The 23,234-nt window shown below is 41.8% G+C and overlaps 2 protein-coding genes across 2 annotated transcripts in view; one reads left to right on the top strand and one right to left on the bottom strand.

Annotated features, from left to right (window-relative positions):
- Positions 1–18,387, bottom strand: part of mtrr (5-methyltetrahydrofolate-homocysteine methyltransferase reductase) — a 40,410-nt gene extending 22,023 nt beyond the window's left edge. Inside the window, exons 1-10 of the mRNA XM_050056272.1 lie at positions 18,316–18,387; positions 16,521–16,665; positions 16,183–16,336; positions 15,883–16,000; positions 15,255–15,771; positions 15,065–15,178; positions 14,805–14,961; positions 14,523–14,611; positions 9,758–9,938; positions 3,689–3,731 (exon numbers count right to left, since the gene is read on the bottom strand). Of these exons, the coding sequence (XP_049912229.1) occupies positions 3,689–3,731; positions 9,758–9,938; positions 14,523–14,611; positions 14,805–14,961; positions 15,065–15,178; positions 15,255–15,771; positions 15,883–16,000; positions 16,183–16,336; positions 16,521–16,664 (1,517 nt within the window). The 5' untranslated portion in view covers position 16,665; positions 18,316–18,387. The remainder of the gene's footprint in view (positions 1–3,688; positions 3,732–9,757; positions 9,939–14,522; positions 14,612–14,804; positions 14,962–15,064; positions 15,179–15,254; positions 15,772–15,882; positions 16,001–16,182; positions 16,337–16,520; positions 16,666–18,315) is intronic.
- Positions 18,388–18,596: 209 nt separating this feature from the next.
- cct5 (chaperonin containing TCP1, subunit 5 (epsilon)) lies at positions 18,597–23,226 on the top strand. Its single transcript, XM_050056275.1, has 11 exons — positions 18,597–18,837; positions 19,271–19,331; positions 19,507–19,671; positions 20,697–20,895; positions 21,026–21,218; positions 21,525–21,674; positions 21,766–21,885; positions 22,082–22,267; positions 22,362–22,499; positions 22,657–22,837; positions 22,929–23,226. Exons 1-11 carry the CDS (start codon positions 18,733–18,735, stop codon positions 23,054–23,056), a joined length of 1,626 nt encoding a protein of 541 aa, XP_049912232.1. The 5' UTR covers positions 18,597–18,732; the 3' UTR covers positions 23,057–23,226.
- Positions 23,227–23,234: the final 8 nt, after the last annotated feature.

Genomic DNA, 23,234 nt, shown 5'->3' with positions numbered 1-23,234 from the left:
CAACAAATACAAACATGGACATGACATTGAAAGGTGCAAAATCATGATCATCCATTGGTTCCCAACATTTTTTATCTGATGCACACCCATAGTCCTGTCTGATGAGGTTGAAGGGACAGTTCACCACAAAATCAAAAAAAACATATTTTCCTCTGACCTGTAGAGCTATTAATCCATCTAGATTGTTTTGCTGTGAGTTGCAGTGTTGGAGATATCAGCAGATGGCACTCGGCTTGTGGTGCTCAAAGCGCCAAAAAAATATATTTGAAAACTCAACATCAATGTCTCTTTCAGGAAAAAAAAGGCCCAGTTACTTAAGATAATCCACAGACCTTGTTGTGAGCAGTCTGGAACTACTTTCTTACTATCAAACTACACCTGCCACCTGTATCATGGCGAAGAAGGAAGTGTGCATCTACTGCTAGCTCACCTAGCACCACTGAGCTAGCTAAAGTGGTCTACATTTGTAAGCTGAAACCATTTCCCTCAGTGGAAACAAAGCTTTTATTTACTTCAGTTTCATAGATTAGAAACAATAAATTGTGAAGCCTCCACAAAAATAGCATTTTAAGTCTTTTGTGTGGTTAATCTTGACTTCATATGAGCGGAGGAAATCTCTGCTTGTTGCTAGGCTAATTTATACAATGTAAAATGCCATAGGATTGTGCTAATAACGTTAGCATGTTACATTTGTTTGGAAAACGTGTTTAGTACAAGACAATTGTTTTGTCAGTGAACGTTGTGAGTTGTGATGGAGTCAAATTTTGTAATGTTACCTTTGCTAAATGTTGCTGTTGTCCCTGGCTTCATATGTGTAGAGGAAATCTCTGCTAACCGCTAGGCTAATTTATACAATGTAAAATGTCATAGGCTGGTGCTAATAACGTTAGCATGTTGTATTTGTGGGGAAAATGTGTCCAGATAAAGACCAGTGTTCGTCTGTGAGTGCTGCGAGTTATAGTGAAGCTGATTTGTGTACTTGTGTTTGAAACTGTCACTATTAATACATTTTTAAAGTGTGTTTTGGGTGTGTTTTGAATCAACGAAACTTTACAGCACTTCACAGAAACTCCACCGCCAACTAGTATTTTGGAGGTGTAACTGCAGAGTGACACAGACACACCACCCCACAAGTATAAATGCTCACAACAGTGTAGGTCACGTGCGTAGGCTCTGCATAGAGCTGACACAAAAGTATAGATCCGTCATTAATGTTAACATCTCTCGCTGGCACGATCCTGCCTTCCATGAGTAGATGCATGGTTCCTTCTGCACGGTTTTACGGTTGTAGATCGGTAGAGAGAAAATAGTTCCTACATCAAACTGCTCACAACAAAGTCTGTGGATTATCTTGAGTAACCAGGTCATGATTTCTGTAAATAGACATTGCTGTTGAGTTTTTCAAATGTAAATTTTGGCACTTTGAGCACCATAAGCTGAGTGCCATCTAGTTCCATTATTTCAAGGAGAAGGCAGACATCTCTACGGCTGATATCGCCAACACTGCAACTCACACCAAAACAATCTAGATTGATAAATAGCTCTACAGGTAAGAGGAAAATTATGTCTTTTTGATTCTGGGGTGAACTGTTCCTTTAAGCATGCCTTCGTCAAACAAAGCCAGTCAAGTTCTAGATATGTGAGGGTTTTATTTCAAACTGGACGTTACTCAGTGTCATCAGTTTACAGTGTCTTTTTATACAAAAGTATGAAAAGTCTATGTTTAGGTTGGTGTGGTAAAGCTTCCATTTGCACCTTTGCAAATCAACAACACACCTAGTTGCAATCATATTTGTGTTTATCATCATCCTATTTGTTTGTTTTCCTCCTTCATACAAACACATAGATATACACCAAATCATAATTTCAGTTATTTTTAAATTAGCTGAGTGCCTCTGAATTCTTTCCACATAACCCCTGGCAACTACACAAGCACACCCGGGAATATAAATGGTCGGGACTAAGACAATGACGTGCTTCATTCTAGGCTAAAAAAAATACTCCTAGGGAGTGAGAAAAAATAACTTCCTGTCTGGCTTGCTTCAATAAAACTGCCTCTCCCTCCTCTCCTTCCAGTCCTCACTGCCGGCTGAAGAACTCTCACGCTCTCTCATCCCTCACTCTCCAGTTCCTGTGGGCCACTGGAGACCTCTATTGACCACAGCATCAATAATGCAGGCCTCTAATGTCTCTGCACCATCTGATAAACTACAGCCACCATCTCTCTTGTCCGTTCCATGTCTCTGTGCACAAACATACACACACACACATACACACACAACAAGCAGCTAAATGACGGACTAATGAGAGGAGCGGCAAAGTTTTGACATAGCTTTAGATGTTGCTGTTGAACATGAGCTTTAAAGCAAACCTAATGGGTACTATCTTAACAGGAAGAGCGAATCAATGACTGGCTAAGTGAGGCAAAAAGAAGGAACACTTGGGCCTATTCAAACTAAGCTCAACTAGCTAAAGGCTACACAGTATTTAAAGTGCATCCCTCTGTGCACGTTTTTCCCTCTGCGCTGAACAAAAGCACACATCACATGGACAACAGTGTTCAAGGTTAGACAAAGGGACATAGATGCACAAATAGTTTCTAAATGACTTCAAGCATCATGCGAAAATGCTACACTTAATACAATTCATGGAGCTGTCCTTGGTGTTATAATAAACCCTACAAATGCCCCATCATTTGAAAGCTCAACCCACCGCTATAAAGGAGTTGGCATAATAGTAGAGGAAAGCAATGAATTTCCTCGCCGCCAATAGTGTGAGATCAATATGTTTTATAATGCAAACTGTCTTCTCTAGTAGTACCTAATAAACAAAGTGAGATTAGAGGGTTTCCAGATGAAAATACATGCATAAAACTACTAAACTACTTTTCTTCTTACAACACCGACATAAAAATGATATTTCACCCTCAATCTTCTCTGTGGTATAATACATCCTCTGCAAGTCATAAATTCCATCAACATTTATTAAGTCTGACACAAAAAAACATATTCAGCCCTCTTTGTCAGTTTCTATTTTCATTGTCCGGATTTTCGGATGTTTTTTAAAATCCAATTTGATTTTCAGAAAATTCCCTCTATCTCTCCCATCATCAACAATACAATCCGGTGTGAAAGGAGGCAGCTGTGTCAGAGATGCCGAGCAGAATTAATCGGGGGTATTTAAAAATATCTAAACAAATAAGCGGAGGAGAGTTCATATTTCTGTTGCAGTTGTGCAAATGATAAAAGAGATCCATCTTCAAATAAATGAGATGAATCAATTATTCCCTTAGCATGCCATAATTTAAATATCATCAGCATTACAAAAAGATCGAAAGGAAGAGTCAGTCAATGTAATGCACCGCCTGTTGTGAATATTTCAATATCTAAACACTGTTTATGTGGACAGCTTCATGCTTGGACTCTAACTTTAAAGTTAGGCGGAGGTTTTAATGTTTAATAAACACATCCAATGATTAAAATCCTCCACGAACTATCAACATATTTGTCTTTTTGTGCAGCCAGTCGAAACTGGACAGCCTGCATGACTGTGTGGTGAGAATAAGACAGACATACGTCCTCGTAGATACTTCTTATTCCACATAAATAATTCTATACAGGTGCACATTTGTACGCAGTTTCATGCAGTACGATATGTAACATCTATTCTTATTTTTCTGTCACCTTACCTGGCTGCTGAATAAGGCCTGGGCTGCAGTTTCGGCAAATGCTCTGAAAGGCAAGCACAACTGTCAATCACCCCGCTGCATCACTAAGATTTTGTTACACAGACAGACACCCATGACAGAGAGCAGACAAAATAAGTGAAAGTCATCTCGGTCTCCAGAGACGTCCTACCTACCCGATCTATCCACAGTAACCCCCACCCAGGTTACAGTCTTGTTTCTAGGACACACTTCTATATTTATGAAATTACAAACTCAGGGTTATGGAATCCCAAGTGTCCAGATGTGGAGCCAGTAGGAAACAGATTGCTTATGCAGACCTTATTTCAATGCCAGCCATGAAGGTGCCCTCTTTTGGGTAATATGTAGTGTGCATTGCAATCGTGAGGATGTGTCAGAAAAAAATCAGGGGAACTTTTGAGAGAACTTTTCACCCTGTAGCACCAAGATCTGCCTATCACTATTCTATGACCACCGCCGAGGACTAGATGTGGGCAAAGAGAGCGAATGAGAGTTGCGTGATGTGTTTGCAGTGTACTCGCTTACAAATAATTTGCATCTCGGTGATAGAAGAACCTGGAAAAGTAAAGCTGCTCCATATGCACCAGCTGAGGCCTTACAATAACACATTTTTCTACTAAATTGCTTGGAAAGACAAACAGCTGGACTAAATCTGCTCTCTCCTCTTCCTCTGACATCTTAACAGCCAGGGTGTTAGCAAGACAGCTCCGCACTCTGACGTCCATTTCATCTCTTTGAGCTGGGATTTTTTTTTTTTTTTTAAATGATGATGCATGAAGCACTTAAAAGTTTGAAAGAAGGGTTTGTACAAAACACAGGCCAAAACAGCGGACTTGTATTAAACACTCATCTAGATTCCTTCAGATACTAGAAGAAAAAACAACAAACTCGAGGGCTAATACTTTACAGAGCATGACAGGCTAACAACATATGGACCAAACCAAAACTGCATTCCTGTAAGATGATACAGTATGAATATGGTACAGGAAATTATGTTGTTATAACTGATCTAAATAATAAGACCTTTGTGTGACCAGTAGAGTTATGTTGATGAAACTAAAACTAAAACTCAATGAGTCATCTCAATCATACAGAAAATTATACCCGAAGAGTTCAATGAGAAAGATTCTCATATCCCTCCATCCATTCATTTTCATCCGCTTATCCGAGGCCAGGTTGCGAGGGCAGCGGGCCAAGCAAAGTACCTCAGACATCCCTCTCCCCGGTGGCGCTTCCCAGCTCCTCCTGGGGGACCCCAAGGCGTTTCCAGGCCAGATGAGATATGTAATCCCTCCAGTGTGTCCTGGGTCTGCCCCGGGCCTCCTACAAGTGGGACGTGCCCGGAACAACTCTAATGGAGGCGCCCAGGAGGCATCCTGATCAGATAACCGAACCACCTCAACTGGCCACTTTCGACACAAAGGAGCAGCAGCTCTACTCCGAGCTCCTCACCCTATCTCTACGGCTGAGCCCAGACACCCCACAGAGGAAACTCATTTCAGCCACTTGTATCCGCAATCCCATTCTTTCGGTCACTACCCAGAGCTCATGACCATAGGTGAGGGTTGGGACGTAGATGGGCCAGTAAATCGAAAGCTTTGCCTCCCGGCTCAGCTCCCTCTTCACCACCACAGTCAGAAGCCGCAACAAACCGCTGATCCATCTCAAGCCTGGTACCCTGTACTACCGCAGTGGTAGGTAGGTGGTGTGTTGATATCAGTGTGTATCTATGGTATCTCTAGTTGTTAAATAATGTATTCTCTAACTTAAATGTAAATCTATGGGTTTATTTAACTAAATCCTATAAAAATGTATAAGTAATTTGCTTTTTTTCATTTTTAAATGTCTTCCTTTATTATCATTATATTAAAAAAAAATAGACTTATACAGAAGAAATCGCTCTAATTCATCACTTATGACACACTAGAAGTATATGGTGGCATATTTTTCTGCAGAGACTCTCTCTGTCTGTATTTTCTTATTTTCTGTGTTCAGGATGTGTATGGGCGTGTAACCCCACAGCACTCAGGTGAGGTCCGGCTTTTAAAAAGGTAGCAACCAGGTGCCAGACTGTAAGCAGCAGGCTTCCAAGAGACACGGCGTCGAACTAACACAAATACTATGAACAGCCCCGGACTTCTCAGACTCTTTTAGCGAGTTACCGCTCAGAGGGAACTCATTCAGCGCAGAGGGAACTCATTCAGCGGCTCCTCTGGCAGCAGCACAGCGTCTCTCCCTCTCCTCTCTCGCTGCATGCACACGAGAATCTGTGTCGTCAACTGATTTTGTCATAAACCTCTGGTAATGTAAACCTACATGCCATTTGCAGCTCGACAAAAACTACATATATGTGAATGTGCGATAGTTCTGGTAGCATCACAGCTTTACATTGTTTTACTGAATAGGGGCAAACTGTTAGGTTGACATGTAAAACCACTATATCACCTATTTTGTTGCAATTATATGTTCTTAAATTGATAATGTGTGTGTGTGTATATATATTTTAAGTAATCTGAAATATTGTGATGTTATTTTAGAGCCATATTGCCCACCCCTAGCGAGCGTGCTTAGAAACTAACCAACAATTCTGCATAGTGTACCTTTGAGTTGGCCAGTTACTTATAGAGAGCCTGGAAAACGCAGAAAGGCCTTTTACTATGCTATTTCTATTCTGCATACAAGGTCTTTGAAGTTTCAAAGTTTGAAGGACATAGAAGTGTATATAATGTTCTGAATGATGTTTTTCTTCTGTATACACATTACCCGAAGATGCCTTTTTGTTTTTAATGTTTGATCAGGGGTGTCATGATGACGATACTGACGATAAGCATGATATTTAAAAATGAAATACTGATACTGTGTTAATGATACACATGTGATAATATTGTGTAAGTAATCCAGTGCCTCTTAAATCATTTCTGTTTCTGTCTGTTTTCGCTTTGTCTCCCTCCCCCAACACCATCTGGTTACCTTTTCACTATACAGTGAGCAAGTGTAATTGCTCCTTCTTGTATACTTTTGTACAGTTATGGTTACAGACTCTCTTTCCACCTCCCTACACTCATACTTTGAGTGTAATTCATTTGCCAAAAAAGATACGAAATGCACAATAAAAAGTTAAAGATGAATTTTACAGTGACCTTTTTTTTCAAATTTTCAATGGCTATTGCAGTGATATTGGTACAGTGAAATCTTTTGGCCACGATAAGCTGATATCATGCCAGTCCTATGTTTAATGTAACGTTACATAAATGTTTATCATACTGAAATAAAAACTTCAGTGAGGGGCAGTTTTGTCCTGAAAAAGAAGAAATATTTAGACTTGGAGGCTGAAAATGTATTACCGAGCCAAGACTACAGGCTGGCCTTGCTTTGTTATAATCAATATGCTTTTACTGTGGATGCAACTCGCAGTAATTATTTTAATAATTAAAACCCTAAGCTGCAACAGAGCAGATTAAAAAAAACATTTACATTTTCAATGGTTCTCAAAAAGAAACAAAGCAGAATGAAGGGCAAAATCCGTTCGGACAAATCACCACATACAACATATCCTGCAATCCTTTCCATCAGCACCTGATGGAAACACACACCTCTCCATCAGGCGGTGTATCATGTACGTTAACACAATCCTCTGCAGCCGCATGCCGCTCGAGTTGCTGCCTTTCTATCACGGAGTGACAGCACATGTCCGAAACAGAGGACAATCAATCCATCATCTCACATCGCTGTGCCATGATGATACTGCTGGTAGATACAAAGGATATATCACTTTTAAAACCTCTGGGTGCAAAGCCACTTTTTTTTTGGTTGCAGTGAGTGGCTTGAGGATACATCTTAGAATATGTATTTCAAAAAAAGATCTCTGTTCCAAAGAATACAGTCCCAGGGTCCCCGCTATGTTTTCAGAAATGATCATTTTCAGGGGTATCATCGATCATACTGCACAACAATATAATCTATTCCATCTCAGAAGTCTCTGCGCTGCAATTTATATGCAGAGGTACCATTTTAGTGGGGGGAAAAATGATATAGCAATGTGGTTGGACATAAAAGTTATACCTCTTAAGATATATGGATGGTTTCTTTGGCTGTGGATGAAATTAGGGAGGTTGTTAGCATTAAAGCATTAAGAAGAATTCTCCTTGGGAAGATTTCTTCTTTTTTTAATAGCCTACAAATGCTAATTTCAAGTTACTTCTGAGAAAAAGACCTGCAAGCTCATGGTTTTCCACAACCATTTAAAGGTTTTCCCTGGCATTTCATTATATCGTAAATGAATAAAGTGGGAATATATGTGATGCGGTGCGTTCTCTGTGACCGGGAAACTTCATTTTAGATTTCAAGCTTTTCTGGAGATAAGGTGGAGCATTGGCCTTTTGGGATACAGACAGATATTCGCTTTACTTTACTTCACTTTCTTCCACAGGTCACAATCAAGCTAAAGAAAAAAAAAACTGCACCCCTGTACAATTTATTTGAGCCCTGCGGTAAAGTAAATTGAAAAAGATGCTCATGGACAGCATTCAGCTCCCTGGGGCAATGACCCCAAGTTTTCATCTGACACACTATGTGAAACAATGGACCATATAACAAGAGCGCTGACTCTGGGAAGCAGGTATCTTTCTCAATTTATATCCAGCATTTACTTTTACACCCTGCCTGCACTTGGCCAAAGACATCTGTGCTTAGATGCATCCCTCCTCATTATTTATAGTTAGTGTATAACAGCATAAACTCTGATCAGCAAACACCTCCCCTTCACTCGGGGTAATGAACCGAGAACGGTGCAAAAATGCAGCCGTGTGCTTTACAAGTGACATCCTGAGTCAGAGATGACCATTAACCCCTGATCCAAACTGACCCTGTGTTTGTGTCCTTGCAGAGCTCAGTGGCTCGACGGTAAGCGGCCTCCTGTCCCCCAAATAACAGCTGTTGCCCCGAAGGCCCTCCAACACCACATTTTTCACGAGGGCACGATCGGCCCGATTCCCAATTTCTGCATCAGTTCACCACTGAAAAAAGGTGCTGTGGTTGGCAAGTGGGCCAAAAATAACCGACATTGGGGAAGGCCAAGAGCTGTGACACAGCTGTTTTAGAGGACAGCTCAACTTGTATGTAAAGCTGTGCCCAACTAATTTCACTGTCTGGTAAGTTTCAGTCAACGCTTATTAGATCTATACTGAATGACCGGCCAACTATCTTAATGAGCTGGGAGAAATTGTTAGCTTTCTACCAACAGTTGGCTCAAAGGGGTCAAAGGAGGGAAGGTATAGATGCTGGGCAGCAGCAAAAAAATGATCAATATTATTAGCACGCAGGGAAGTTCTGTATAAACTGAGAAAATATCTCTTGACTTGCAGCTATAATACTGCCATTATATCCGCAGAAACTGCGACACAAGAACCATATTGGAGCTACATGGACTTAAAAATGAGACAAGGAAATGAGTGTTGATCCTTTGGGGAGCCCTCTGATGTACACGGTCTGACCATTCAGTATAATTAAATGCTCTCACAAAATCAGCCTTGAGACTTGGCTCATTGAGCTTGCTTTGCTGGGGCTACAGTGACCCCTACTGGGTGAAACATGTCCAGATAGATGAAGCTGCACAGCTGAAAAATAATTGTACATTTCTGTACAGGTGCAGACTAAATCCCAATCTCATGTCAATCACTGTAATTCCCCACTTGCTTCAGGCAACATGAAAGCCTGCATTTAATTAAACATGCATCTATTATAATAATAAATGTGTATAAAAAACAAAGTGAAAAACATTTTTAAATATGCCTGAATGTTTGTGTTTTCTCATAAGTCACTTAATTAATGCTGTGCATACTTATTTGCTATGTGACATGAAGAGTAAAATAAAAATGATGAAAAATAACATGCTGTTTGACCAGATTTTGTACCTCAGAGTGGTGCTCATGCAACTTGACGTGCATTACATCTGGCAAGCATGATTTCTGCTAAATAACCCCTGACTCTTATGGGCTCAGAGAGCTGCAGACCTTATGGCTGAGTAAGATACATAACAGCAGGCGCTCTGACCTATGAGGAGGCTGAGAGGAGGTGAGCAGGATGGGAAGGCTGCAAGAAGCTCCAAGACGCTGAGGCTCGGGTCTCTCACATAGAGGTTGTAGTCTGCGGCGCCTTGTTTGCTGCAGAGCTCCTGCAGTCTCCTCCTCTGCACACTGTCCCCCGTATGCTCCACCAGCGCTCGCAGGAATGCCTGACAGAGACACAGAAATTGGATGTAAAGTCACTCGAAGCTGCTCTGCACTTAGGTCAAGATTTTTTGCAGCTCTTATGACTTAGGTTTCCATTCACAACTGTAAAAAAAAAAAAGGTGTTTAATACATTTTATAACACAGTAGTGGGAGAGATTTCAATGCCACACTGCACACGGACAAAGTGTAAGTCTTTGTTAGTGTTTTGATGTAAATGAAAACTGCAGAGGTAAACCTTGATGAAAAGAAGAAAAAAGTAACACCTGCACACTTAAACCTTGCCAAAAAAATTCAATTTTAAGCAAGATGTTTCAAGCCAACGTGGATCTACATCAGGTCAAAATGTTTGAAACCACACCTATATTCATACATAATGCACACCAATAGACTGACAGCTCTATGATGGCAGGTGTGTTTGACTATCCAAACTACTCAGGGTGGTAAAACTGACAAGAAAGAATTCAATAAAATACAGAGAAACAAGTGAGGGTACAATGGAGTGATGCAGGCTCTGCGTCAGTCCGTCGTGGTGAAGAGGGAGCTGAGCCGGAAGACGAAGCTTTCAATTTACTGGTCCATCTACGTCCCAACCCTCACCTATGGTCATGAGCTCTGAGTAGTGACTGAAAGAATGAGATCGCAGATACAAGCGGCGGAAATGAGTTTCCTCCATGGGGTGGCTAGGCTCAGCCTTAGAGATAGGGTGAGGAGCTCGGACATCTGAAGTGAGCACAGAGTAGAGCCGCTGCTCCTTTGGGGTCAGTTGCAGTGGTTCGGGCATCTGATCAGGATGCCTCCTGGGCGCCTCCCGCTGGAGGTGTTCCGGGCACGTCCTACTGGTAGGAGGCACCGAGGCAGACCCAGAACACACTGGAGGGACTTCATATCTCATCTGGCCTGGGAAAGCCTTGGGGTCACCCAGGAAAAGCATTCACATTCACATTCACACCTACGGACAATTTAGAGTCACCAGTTAACCTGCATGTCTTTGGACTGTGGGAGGAAACTGGAGCACCTGGAGAAAACCCACGCTGACACGGGGAGAACATGCAAACTCCACACAGAAGGGCCCCTCCTCCTGTGAGGAGACAATACTAACTGCACCACTGTGCCACCCCAAAATATCAAACATATATCTTACTTTGTAAAACCTTCATCTATATCATGCCATATATCAGTCGACATCACCTACATTTAGGCAGAGGCAAAATAGAAGAAATCTTAAATCCATGTAAACCATCCACAGACTTTTGTGGCAAGGAGCAAATGTGCAGGCGATACTTTCTTCCTCATGTATGCTGTTTGATTGAAAGCCTTGCACCTACGTGATGTGCCTAAAATTACTCTCCCTCAGCACGAGGTAAACCTTGACACCAGCCCAGTTGGTAAAACACAGCCATTTTATTATTCGCAAAGCACTTTCTGCCCTTACAAAATTGTCATTTAGTTTTTTAAATGCTTTTAAAGCTACTGAGAAATCAGCAGAGGCAAAGACACATTCTCTTAATCCTTAAAACAAATCCATCAAAATCAATTAATGCGATCAAATTACTATGCTAAATGTGCCGAGGACGAGGTGCTGTTTAACTGCTGCTTCATCAGTGATTGTTAATCTTTTTGTGGGCTCTGATGCAAATTACAAGGATTAAAAAAATAAAGGGATCATGAAGAAATATTAAAATGCAACTCCTGAACAACTTTTGGAGTGATTTTGCTTTATTCAGCAGCCATTAATCACTCCGATACAGTAATCACAACTTCTGAATATTTGTCATGCCAAAGTGTTCTGTGTAATCTCAGCTATTCATTATAGTTTATAAGTGCATGTATGGAGAGATTAGTGGCATTAGTTGCACTGAAACACTTATTATCCCCATCTTTCAATCCGTCCTGTGTAGGCAGCACTTCACCATTATTTGACTAGTGTCGAAAAAACACTGCATCTGATTCAGTCTCTGAGTGGCTGCAGTAATAACATTCAAATTCGTCTCAGTAGAAATGGCAAGCCAAGATACGCCGAGTATATCTTACTGTATTTGATGCCGTTATAAATATAACTGGGAATTGTGCTTAACAAGAGGCTGAGGTAATTATCTTTCACTATCCTAGAAATCATGAAGTATAAAACTTATAGGTGTTGTAACTGCTTTAGTAAAACAGATTAACTGCTTGGGTTACACAGACAGGCGCTGTAAAATAAAACTCTTACAGCCTTGTAAGTCTGTAGACAACAGTTTGACCCGAGACGATCAATTTCTGTGCTGGAATTTTATGACACAGGGGGAGAAAATGAGCCTGTGCACATGTCTTATATACAGCAGGCCACTGAACCGATGGTGGCTGTTACAATTAGGATGTCTTTATGACACGTTACGGATTTGATTGGGATAGTTGAAAAGATTCTCTGATAGAAAATCACTGCAGAAATCAGGAGTTATATTTCTCTAATGTGTCTTGATTCATCATACAGACCAAGGAATATCTTAATGCATATCATATCTTGGGCGAGAGGCGGGGTACACCCTGGACAGGTCACCAGACTATCACAGAGCTGACACATAGAGACAGACAACCATTCACACTCACATTCACACCTACGGACAATTTAGAGTCACCAATTAACCTGCATGTCTTTGGACTGTGGGAGGAAGCTGGAGTACCTGGAGAAAACCCATGCTGACACAGGGAGAACATGCAAACTCCGCACAGAAGGGCTCCCCCACCCCAACCCAAACCTGGGGCGAAGGGATCGAACCAGGAACCCTCTTGCTGTGAGGCAACAATGCTAACCACTGCACCACTGTGCCGCCGCTATAAGCTCATATAAACAATATTGCCTTATAAGTGCTGTGTCATTTTGTGCCTCCAACAATGCAGCAAGATGAGCAATACTTAAACTGTTGTACTTATTAAAGAAGCAATTGAATTGTTGCCATATTTTGACAGTTTTATAAATCGTCTCCCTTTTGTCATTCAGCGTGCTGTTTACACAGAGCAGTAAACTACTGATGCAGCTCATGCCACGGGGAAATTAATGGCTTTCATTTTGTTTAGACTATAATGTTTTTATTAAATAATGAATTTAACTCGCCTAGTAAAACTCAGGATGAGGGCGTAAATAACGTGAGAGATGGAAATTAGACAAGCAGTGCAGCGAGATGCACCAGTTAGCTACTGTCACTGCGGTAATAGTGTTTTAAAGAATGTTGCAAGGGTCAGAAAATCAGGTGACATTCATCCCCTGCCAAACGTTAGGCACTGCCAAAGCTCCACACTGTGGCCATTTGACATCTCTACATATCAGCTGTGTTAAATGAGTACTTCACCCACAAAGAGAACTTTGTTTTTCTCGCCTCCATGGAAAACTGCCAACATATTGGTTTACTGATTGACTGAGGACCTCCTTTAACAACAGCCAAACTATATCAAAACATCAGTTTACAAGCTCACATAGAACTTGTGCAGTATAATCCAAGTCCCATTTATCCAGTCGTTTGCTCAGGACTTCCCAAACACATGCAATTTCACTAAAAAATCTTGGTACTGGAGTCTGGCTTTGAAGGAGCATGGATAGGTTTCACTTTCAGTTCAGTTTTAAATCGTAATGTTTTAGTAAAAATGGATGTGGTTGGGAAGTACTGAGAATACGAGTGAATAAATGAGACTTGGATTATACTGCACAAGTTGTGTCAGAGTTTGTAAACGGATGTTTCTGGCTCTAAATCAGTCAATAAATCAATATGTTTGTCGTTTTCCATGCAGGCATGTGAGAAAAAGACTGTTTTATTCACTTCAAGGTAACACTGCATTACTAATTGATTCACAAATGTTCATTTTGAGAGTGAAATAGTCCTTTAATGGCCCAGGCAAGTTTAAGTATTCTTTGAGGCTATCTACACTCATAAGAAATCCAGTCATGCCTGAGCTTTTCAAACCAAACTTTGAACCTAAGCAAATCTTCTTGGTCCAGACCCTGTCCTGGCATAGACTATTTTGGTACTCATGCCTGTTCAGTCAGTAAATCCTCCTAAAATAAGTGGGAACGTCTGTGTCATATATAATTGTACTTCTTCATAGGAGAAGGTAATGAACCGAGAACAGTGCAAAAATGTAGCAGTGTGCTTTTGAGTCAGAATTGACCATTAACCCCTGATCCAAACTGACCCTGTGCGTTTGTGTCCTCGCAAAGCTCATTGGCTCCACAGTAAATGTCCCCCTGTCCCCCAAATAACAGCTGTTGCCCCAAAGGCCGTCCAACATTTCTGCATCAGTTCACCACTGAAAAAGGGTGCTGTGGTTGACAAGTGGGCCAGTTCAGCGAGTAAATCGTCCTAAAATAAATAGGAACATCTGTGTCAAATATAATTGCACTTCTTCATAAAATATAATACACTTTTCTCTGAGCTTTGACAACAGCGATAAAAGCAGTGTGCTCTCGCTGGAGAAAACATGACACTTAAAAAATGTCTTCCCTCTTATTATGCTGATATCCTACTTGTTGTTTTAGTGGGCCACATCCAAAGGCGGCCTGGCCAATGCAATTTGCAAAGTAAGTAACTGCAGAGAAACGTCTGCACACACAGTACCTTCTTAGGGACGCTTCTGATCTCTACACACCATGTGAGCAGGGACAGCAGAGAAATGTTCGGGGGAATGTAGGGTGGCACCTTGGCACCTATAACCAGGGAGGAAAGAACATGTGGAAATTATTATAGATAGATATAGATCTTTTAAAATGCAAAGTTTGTAATGTGCCGTCACTGTTAAGATACTCTGTTGTCAGTGCTGTGCTGGTAATTGTAATGCTGTGTTACAATGTCAGGAGTACATTGGGTGCATATTAAAACAATCTAACCAGCACACTTTACCTTTTTTCTTAGTGTCTTTAAGCAGAGAAATGTGTACTTGATGGTTCCTCTGGTCATGAAGGCCCAATCTGTGGAGCAAGTCCTCCACCTCAGCTGCCTGATTTGGGCAGAATACATCAAACGAATCGCCGGGCTGATAGGTTATCATTTGATGAGCCTAACAATGAAAAAAAAAAGCTCTTAACTCCAACTGCATCTAAATCTAAATACTGCAGGTTAAAAAAAATGTTCAGAAATAAACATTATTCTGTGAAGCTTACAGAGATGTCGAGCTCTAAGAGAAGAGCCGTCTTCACTGAATCTCCTCTGGTCAGCTGAACAGCCTTAGATATGGGAACCTCATGGAGAGTCTCTTTGTTTAACGGTCCAACAACCTGAAGGAAAGCATCTATGAGATGAAAGGTGAAATATGGCACAAATACTGGTTTTATCAGCTTCGTCATTCCTCACCTGTTCCACAGCATCCGCGTCCTGAAGACAGACATCGAGGTAGGGAGGAGGCAGAGCAGGAACATTAAGAGAGGACTCAGAAAGTGGCGGCAGCGAGCGCGTCAGTGAGGCTGCCAATGCAACATGGGGAACTCCAGCGTCCCCGTTCTGTGTCTCCTGTGCTGATGTAGACACACTGGCAGTATCATGAGACTGGGATGCCAACCCAGGGCTCCCTGCAGGAAAAGCTGGGCTGAGATCAGAAACGGCAGTCTGTGTAGCAGAAGCTGAAGATGAAGCAGCAGTTGGAGATTTGGAAACCGTTTCTATAGACGCTCTGGTCGACTCGCAGTTCTGGTGGTCAGTTATGCTCAAGAGGTTTAGTTGGACATCTGGTATGGATGAATCAGGAGTTTTCTTTGGTGAATCCCCTGCTTCTCCTTTGAAGCAACCAGTCCTATCAGAAGCCATTTTGGATAAGGCTTCTTTGATTGCTTTCCACAGTCCTTCAATCCAAGGGTCCACAACCACGTCCAGCCTGGAGAGAACAAATTACACACAGCAGTGTAATAAATAAATAAGAAAGAAAGAGAATGGTTGGCTCAAAAGTCAAATGCTGAAAGTTGGATGTCTATACTGCAAAACTTACCCTACACCATCATCTGCATATCCTGTCGGGTAAAACTGTTTGGCTCCAAGTTCCTGTAGACGACGCTCAATTGTCTTCCCGCAGTTGCAGAAATTTGCATAATTTGTGTCTCCTAAAGCTGAAGCAGACAGAGGAAAACAGATGAAGATTTCTCAAGCCAGCAACTGCTCAGAAAGTAAACACAGTGCAGTGCTCTGCATCGTAATGATTTACACAAATATGTTTTGCATATCAAGCTCCCCATATTCACATATGGGCTATTAAAGAAAAGCTACCTCAGACTTTCATCATAGAATTTACCTAAAAGTGCATAGCAAAGGTGTTTATAGTGGTCAGCGGAGAGGGCCTTGTTCTTGATGCGCTTTACAAATTGCAGGGCATTGTCTGGCGGTTCCCCGTCTCCAGTAGTAGACACAATAAAGATCACTGGGGCATGCTCCTTCTCCAAATTGTACTGGAACCAGTTATATGATTAATCAGTGAGTGGTGTTTCCACTAATCAACGTGAAAACTCAAATTAATATCCACAAAACCATCAGGCAAAACATACATGAAGATATTATTGATGTGTTATTGTGTGTCAGCAGCCATGAGCTAGATGAAGTTTTAAATATAAAGCTTATAATGTCCAACACTACCTTCTCATTCTGATTCAAGCAACTGAGCTCAGCAACCAGTCCTTGCTCCTCTGCTGCCTCGGCTACTCCTTCTGCTAGAGACTCAGCCTGGCCCTTTTGAGACCCGTAGAGAATCACAAACCGAGGCTTCGCTTGACTGGGCATGCTAGAGAATATAGGAAACAACGTGATTTGTTGATGCACATACACCGATCGGCCAAAACATTCAAACCACTGACTGGTGAGGTGAATAACATTGATCATTTTGTTACAATACAATGCTCTTCTGAGGAACCTTGGCTCCTGCTATTCATGCAGGTGCCACTTGACACGCAGCACCCACCCAAACACCATTACAAACCAATACACCCCCTCATGGCAATGGCACTCCCTGATGGTGGTGCGACCCCCCAGGCAGGACAATGCACCATGCCACACTACAAAAACTGCTCAGGAATGACCCCAGGGACGTGACTAAGAGTTCAAGGCATCAACCTGGCTTTTAAATTCCCCTTGCAACCCAAAGGACTCAAATGATCTGTTGACAACGCCTTGGTGCCAGACAACACAGGACACCCCCAGAGGTCCTGTCTCCAGGCCTCGACAGGTCAGAGCTCCACCACAGTTCGGACTTGGCTCTGACCTGTCGAGGCCTGGACAAAGCACCTCTGAGGTACTGGTTGTCCCACAGATGCTTGATCAGATTAGGATCTGGGGAATTGAAAGCTAGGTCTATGGCTTGAGCTATTTGTCACGTTCTTTGGACCATTCTTGAGCAGTTTTTGCGGTGTGGCATGGTGCATTGTCTTGCTGAGGGGCTACCATCGTCCGGGGTACTGTTGCAATCAGTTGGGGTACTTGGTTTATAACAATGTTTAGGTGGGTGGAGTACGTAAACGCAGATTTTTTCCCCCACAAATTTAACTTGTGATAGTAAGAAAAGCACAGGTGATATTACTAATATCATTGAAGATGGCTTTGTTGCATTCAAATGTCCCAGTAAACTATGCATACACAGTACCAGGACCCTGAAACTGAACCAGCTACATGGAATTCAGCCATGTGTGCCTTGACATGCTGCCAAAATATTGTTGCAGATGTATTAAATCATTGCTTATACTGTGTTTACTACCACACCTTATATACCTAACGTATTAAGGTAGTCTTATGAGTCAAATTTACATTGGTGCTAATTCAAAAGCAGCCATGTATTCCTAATCCCTTGTAAGGCCCTGACTCTCCTAAAACACATTAATGAACATTGTTATTTGAGAGGCCCTGAAAGAAAGGTGCAACACACACGACGGTGTAAACAATACAGAGCTGGACTAAATCAATATAACAACAATTAAGGTGATTTAAAAAGCAAACATTGAGTTGTCCAGCTGTGTTTTTAAAGCTATCCCATCTTACCGACATACTCCAACTTTTGACAGCTGCCACAGAAATTCCTTCGCAACGCTGCGGACCACAACAGTCCTGAACACCACCATAAAGTACCCGGACGTTGCGTCCGTTCCTAACGTAGCATTACCCAAGTGCACGTGAATTCAAGCAATTTATTCATCTTAACATATCTAATGCTCAAATAAAAAAGGAATATGTTAGCCAACGTTAAATGTTAGCAGCTAATAACTGCCATCTCCGACACACTGAAGACAAGCCGTATGTCAACTTCTGTTCCCTGGATAGTGTGTATTTTCGAGCTAAACTCACCCTATTTAAAACTAAGTTCAGGTATTATTAAATATAAGTACAGTACATTTAGAAGCAAGTGTAAATGCTGTGTGAAAATCTCCGAGAAAATGTTTTTTACCTTTATATAACAGCTGCTAAAAACCCCTCAGTTCAGTCACTCTCATTGAATTTTAACATATCTGGCATTCTCGCGAGATCAGGGAGTTTGACGTGATCGGAAGAAACCATATCACAAGAAAAGATGTTTTTAGTTCTTAACCGAAAGTATTCTTTCTGAAAAGCTTGTATTTGGCTTTTAAACTAATTTCAAAACATTTCGTTAGTTATTGTTGTCATTTTATGTAAATGTGTATTTAAATGTGTAATAAGACCGACTTAAGGCTACTTGGTTCCGCCCTCCCCGCCCGTGGATCCTTCCAGAAGTCGCCGGCAGACCCGTGCGGCTTGCACTTCAGCCATACTCCAGATTTCCATCGTAAAATCCTCTTATTTTACCCCGTGAACACTTACTAAGTGTCCCAATCCCTCAGTCAACATGTCCGCTTTGGGGACACTTGCTTTCGATGAGTATGGAAGGCCTTTCATCATAATTAAAGACCAGGACAAGAAGACACGGTTATCGGGCATTGAAGCACTGAAGGTACAATGGGCTAGCTAACGGGAAAATGCGGCATGGCAGTTAGCAAGATGCTACTTTGCTTTTAGTTGCATGACGTTGGTTACGTTAAGCCAACACGATATGCGTGTAGATATATAGGGTTATGATTTATAATCATATACGCGACTGACAAGCTGAGCTGTTGGTGCAGTAGCAACAGAATAGCATTATCCAAAGGATTAGCTAGTCATGCTAGCATCAAGGCCCATGTGCTTTCCGTATAGCGTTTAGCCGGTGGGTGTTGTTAGGCAGGGCTGTGCCCAAAAATGGCCATTATTGATGCACATCTTCGCCATATGAAAATTTGAACTCATTCTTGTAGATGTCAACCTCAATCTGTTTTGGGATATAGACCAATAAGGAGATTTTATCTAAAATGTGAGATGACATTGTGAATTGTGTTTGTGTTTTGCAGTCTCATATTATGGCAGCCAAGGCTGTCGCGTCAACTCTCAAGACATCTTTGGGACCCAATGGTGAGTACAAATCAGTGCAGTGTGGTCACATCTGACTCCCTCATCCCTCACACACAGTGTATAGATGCTTAAAATAAAGAGACTTTGTAAATTTGGTATCCCTTTCTCATACAGTTGTGACAGCTTTTTCTCATCACACTTCCCCTAAATCACTGTTCTCCATTTTTGCGTGCAGGTCTTGACAAGATGATGGTTGACAGGGATGGAGAGGTGACTGTAACCAACGATGGAGCCACTATTCTCAGCATGATGGATGTGGACCACCAGATTGCCAAGCTTATGGTGGAGCTCTCCAAATCCCAGGATGATGAGATTGGTGATGGAACCACTGGAGTTGTTGGTAAGGGAAAGAAAGGAGGTCCTAATCTAGATGCATAAGGCATAGGGATTGATTTGGGATTATCATAATGACATCATGCCACCCTAGATGGATGTTACTGGAAAGGAGACAATAATTGTTACTGTAGAGGAGAGATTATTGGGTCCTCTCTGGACTTGTCTGGCCTAAATACACGTATCTACATTTATGATTCATAATTATTTATTATGTTTATACGGTGCAATTGTTACTGATGGTACAATTGTTTTTTACAGTGCAGTAATGTGTGCAATTATTCAACCGTGCAATATTCTTCAGTATACAACTTTACTCTCACCAACACCTTTTTGAATGTATATATTTATACAATATACAATGCACATAACTGTAGATGATTCTTATGTTTATTCTTATTCTTGTTTTTATTCTAGTGATGTATATATTGTGTTAACAAACGTAGCATAATACATGTTTTATATTTCTTAATGTAACACTAGTTATACAGTGTAATGCAGCACAGTGCACATATTTGTATATTTTTGCACACTTCCAGACTCAGCACAGTGAAGATATATATATATATATATATATATATATATATATTCTTAATATCTTTAGTACTAGTGTTATACATTGTAGCTTAATGCACATTTTTATTTCTTTAAATTTACACACTTCTATTTCATACACTTATTCTTACTTCTTTCAATTCTCTTTTCTTTACATCGGAACGACTGTAACAAATCACAGTTTCCCCTGGGAATCAATTAAGTATCTCTGATCACATTCATGACTTTCTGTTAACACCGTCTATATGTCTTGATGTATATTATGTTGGCTGTATCATTGCACCAAGACCTCAAAGCATCCTGGAACTATATTGAACAAAACGGTGTGCATTAGCAGTATGCTAAAGCATGTTTACATAGTGTATTTGACAACAACTAAATTATTGCAGCTCTGATTAAGGCAACCTGACATCTTTGAAGTATATTCCAGCAATCATTGGTATTACTAACCTACTGTATTTTCCTTATTCTCCTCAGTGCTGGCTGGGGCTCTGCTTGAACAGGCTGAGCAGCTGCTGGACCGTGGAATCCACCCCATCAGGATCTCCGACGGTTATGACCAGGCCGCATGCGTTGCCATCGAGCAGCTCGACAAAATTGCTGAAACCTTACCCTGCGATGTCAACAACACAGAGCCGCTCATTGAGACAGCCATGACAACGCTGGGATCCAAAATGTAAGTTACTCAGAAGCTACATTTCATTATCATATATTTCTGCCATGACAGGAGACCATATATAGTAATAACTGTACTGTGTGACATCAGCTTAGATATTGCATCTCTAAGTTCTACTGTTGTCTTTCAGTATCAACCGGTGTCACAGGCAGATGGCAGAGATCGCAGTGAATGCCATCCTCACTGTGGCCGACATGGAGAGGAAGGACGTAGACTTTGAGCTCATCAAGATGGAGGGCAAAGTGGGAGGCAAGCTGGAGGACACACAGCTCATCAAGGGAGTCATAGTTGACAAGGAGTTCAGCCACCCTCAGATGCCCAAGGTACGAACAAGGGGAATATCACTCCCGGATGATGTCATCAGCTCTGTCTCTGGTTTTGTCTTTGATAGCATGGAATCAAACAGTCAACAGTGCATAGGACAAATGAAATATGTGTGTGTGTGCCCTCCATCTGTGTAACTATCACAAAATATCCCAGTATTTCAACATTTTTGATGGAAATAATTTAGGCTTTGCCTGTTAAAAGTCTGGAACTCATAAGGACACTGTTACTAGCTTTGCAGTGCTGTGGCCAGCAGCACTGTAGGATAAGGATGCTGACACCCATTATTCTTTGTCGCCTCTCAGGTTCTGAAAGATGCTAAAATTGCCATCCTTACCTGCCCGTTTGAGCCCCCTAAGCCCAAGACCAAGCATAAGTTGGATGTGACCTCTGTGGAGGACTACAAAGCTCTCCAGACATATGAAAAAGAGAAGTTTGAGGAGATGATCCAACAGGTACGTGCTGCAGCATCTCAGGCGCTAAGAGCTGGATTTTTAACGTCTCCATTGGCACATGTTAAAATGTAAACTCGCATCTCTCTTTTAGGTCAAAAGCAATGGTGCTAACTTGGCCATCTGCCAGTGGGGCTTTGATGATGAAGCCAACCACCTTCTGCTGCAGAATGAGCTGCCAGCAGTGCGCTGGGTCGGAGGGCCTGAGATCGAGGTGAGAGAATTTTTTTACGTGATAGAACTCCTTGATGTAAAGTTAGGGATGAACAAAATACTTCTCCACTCATCATCACTTTAGTAAACCATGTATTCACATATTATGGCCATGCTGAGCTGTTTTGCTGATGAGCACAAAGTACAAATCACTTTAGTATTTGTCTAATGATCCATGTCACTTGTTTTCTCTGCAGCTGATCGCCATAGCCACAGGAGGCCGCATTGTGCCGCGGTTCTCTGAGTTGACACCAGAGAAGCTTGGTACAGCTGGAGTAGTGAAGGAGATCTCTTTCGGCACCACAAAGGATCGCATGCTGGTTATCCAGGAGTGCAAAAACACCAGGGCTGTAACCATTTTCATCCGTGGAGGCAACAAAATGGTAAACACAAATGGGACTTTTATCCCAAAGTTAACATATCAGTGTATGTTGTCTCCTTCTCTGGGCTTACCTTTTATTTAATCCGTCTCATTAGATCATTGAAGAGGCCAAGCGCGCTCTCCATGATGCTCTGTGTGTAATACGCAATCTGGTCAAAGACAACCGTATTGTGTATGGAGGAGGAGCTTCAGAGATCGCATGTGCTCTGGCTGTTAACCAGGCTGCAGATAAGGTGAGATGCACTAAAACCTACAGATACTTTTGGACTTGAGCAAAATTAAATTTGGTATTCCTTGAGAATTAGAGTAAATACGTTTCTGACACTTTATGGCAAGCTCTGAGTTTCTTGCTGCTCTGATCATCTTTATTTCGGCTCCTCTCCTTTGTAGTGCCCATCACTGGAGCAGTATGCCATGAGGTCATTTGCCGATGCTCTGGAGGTAATCCCAATGGCGCTGGCTGAGAACAGCGGGCTGAACCCAATCCAGACGATGGCAGAGGTCAGAGCCAGACAGGTCAGAGAGAACAACGCCTTCCTCGGCATCGACTGTCTGCACAACAACACCAATGGTAAGGACGCAACTGTCACACAATGTTGACACCACTTTAACGTCAAAGCCGAACATGATATTTAATAGCTTTTTTGTTTCCTCCTACACAGACATGAAGCAGCAACACGTGGTCGAGACCCTGATCGGCAAGAAGCAGCAGATCTTGCTGGCTACACAGGTCGTCAAGATGATCCTAAAGATTGACGACATCCGCAGCCCGGGAGAGAGCGAAGACTGAAGGCCTCCTGAAACATTTGAAGATTTCTGAGCTGTTCTAGAGGTTTTAGGCACTTCCCCGAGCATCATGTCCAAACCGCACTGCATATTGCTATTTATCATTTGATACAAAATGTTCAAGCTGTTGTAGTATCAAAAGTCACCATTAAAATGTTGGTCTGTTGAAAGTTCCACGCTCT

The sequence above is a fragment of the Epinephelus moara genome, chromosome 11 (assembly GCF_006386435.1).
Source record: "Epinephelus moara isolate mb chromosome 11, YSFRI_EMoa_1.0, whole genome shotgun sequence".
Classification (NCBI taxonomy): Eukaryota; Metazoa; Chordata; class Actinopteri; order Perciformes; family Serranidae; genus Epinephelus; species Epinephelus moara.
This window is presented reverse-complemented; position numbering and strand designations above follow the sequence as displayed.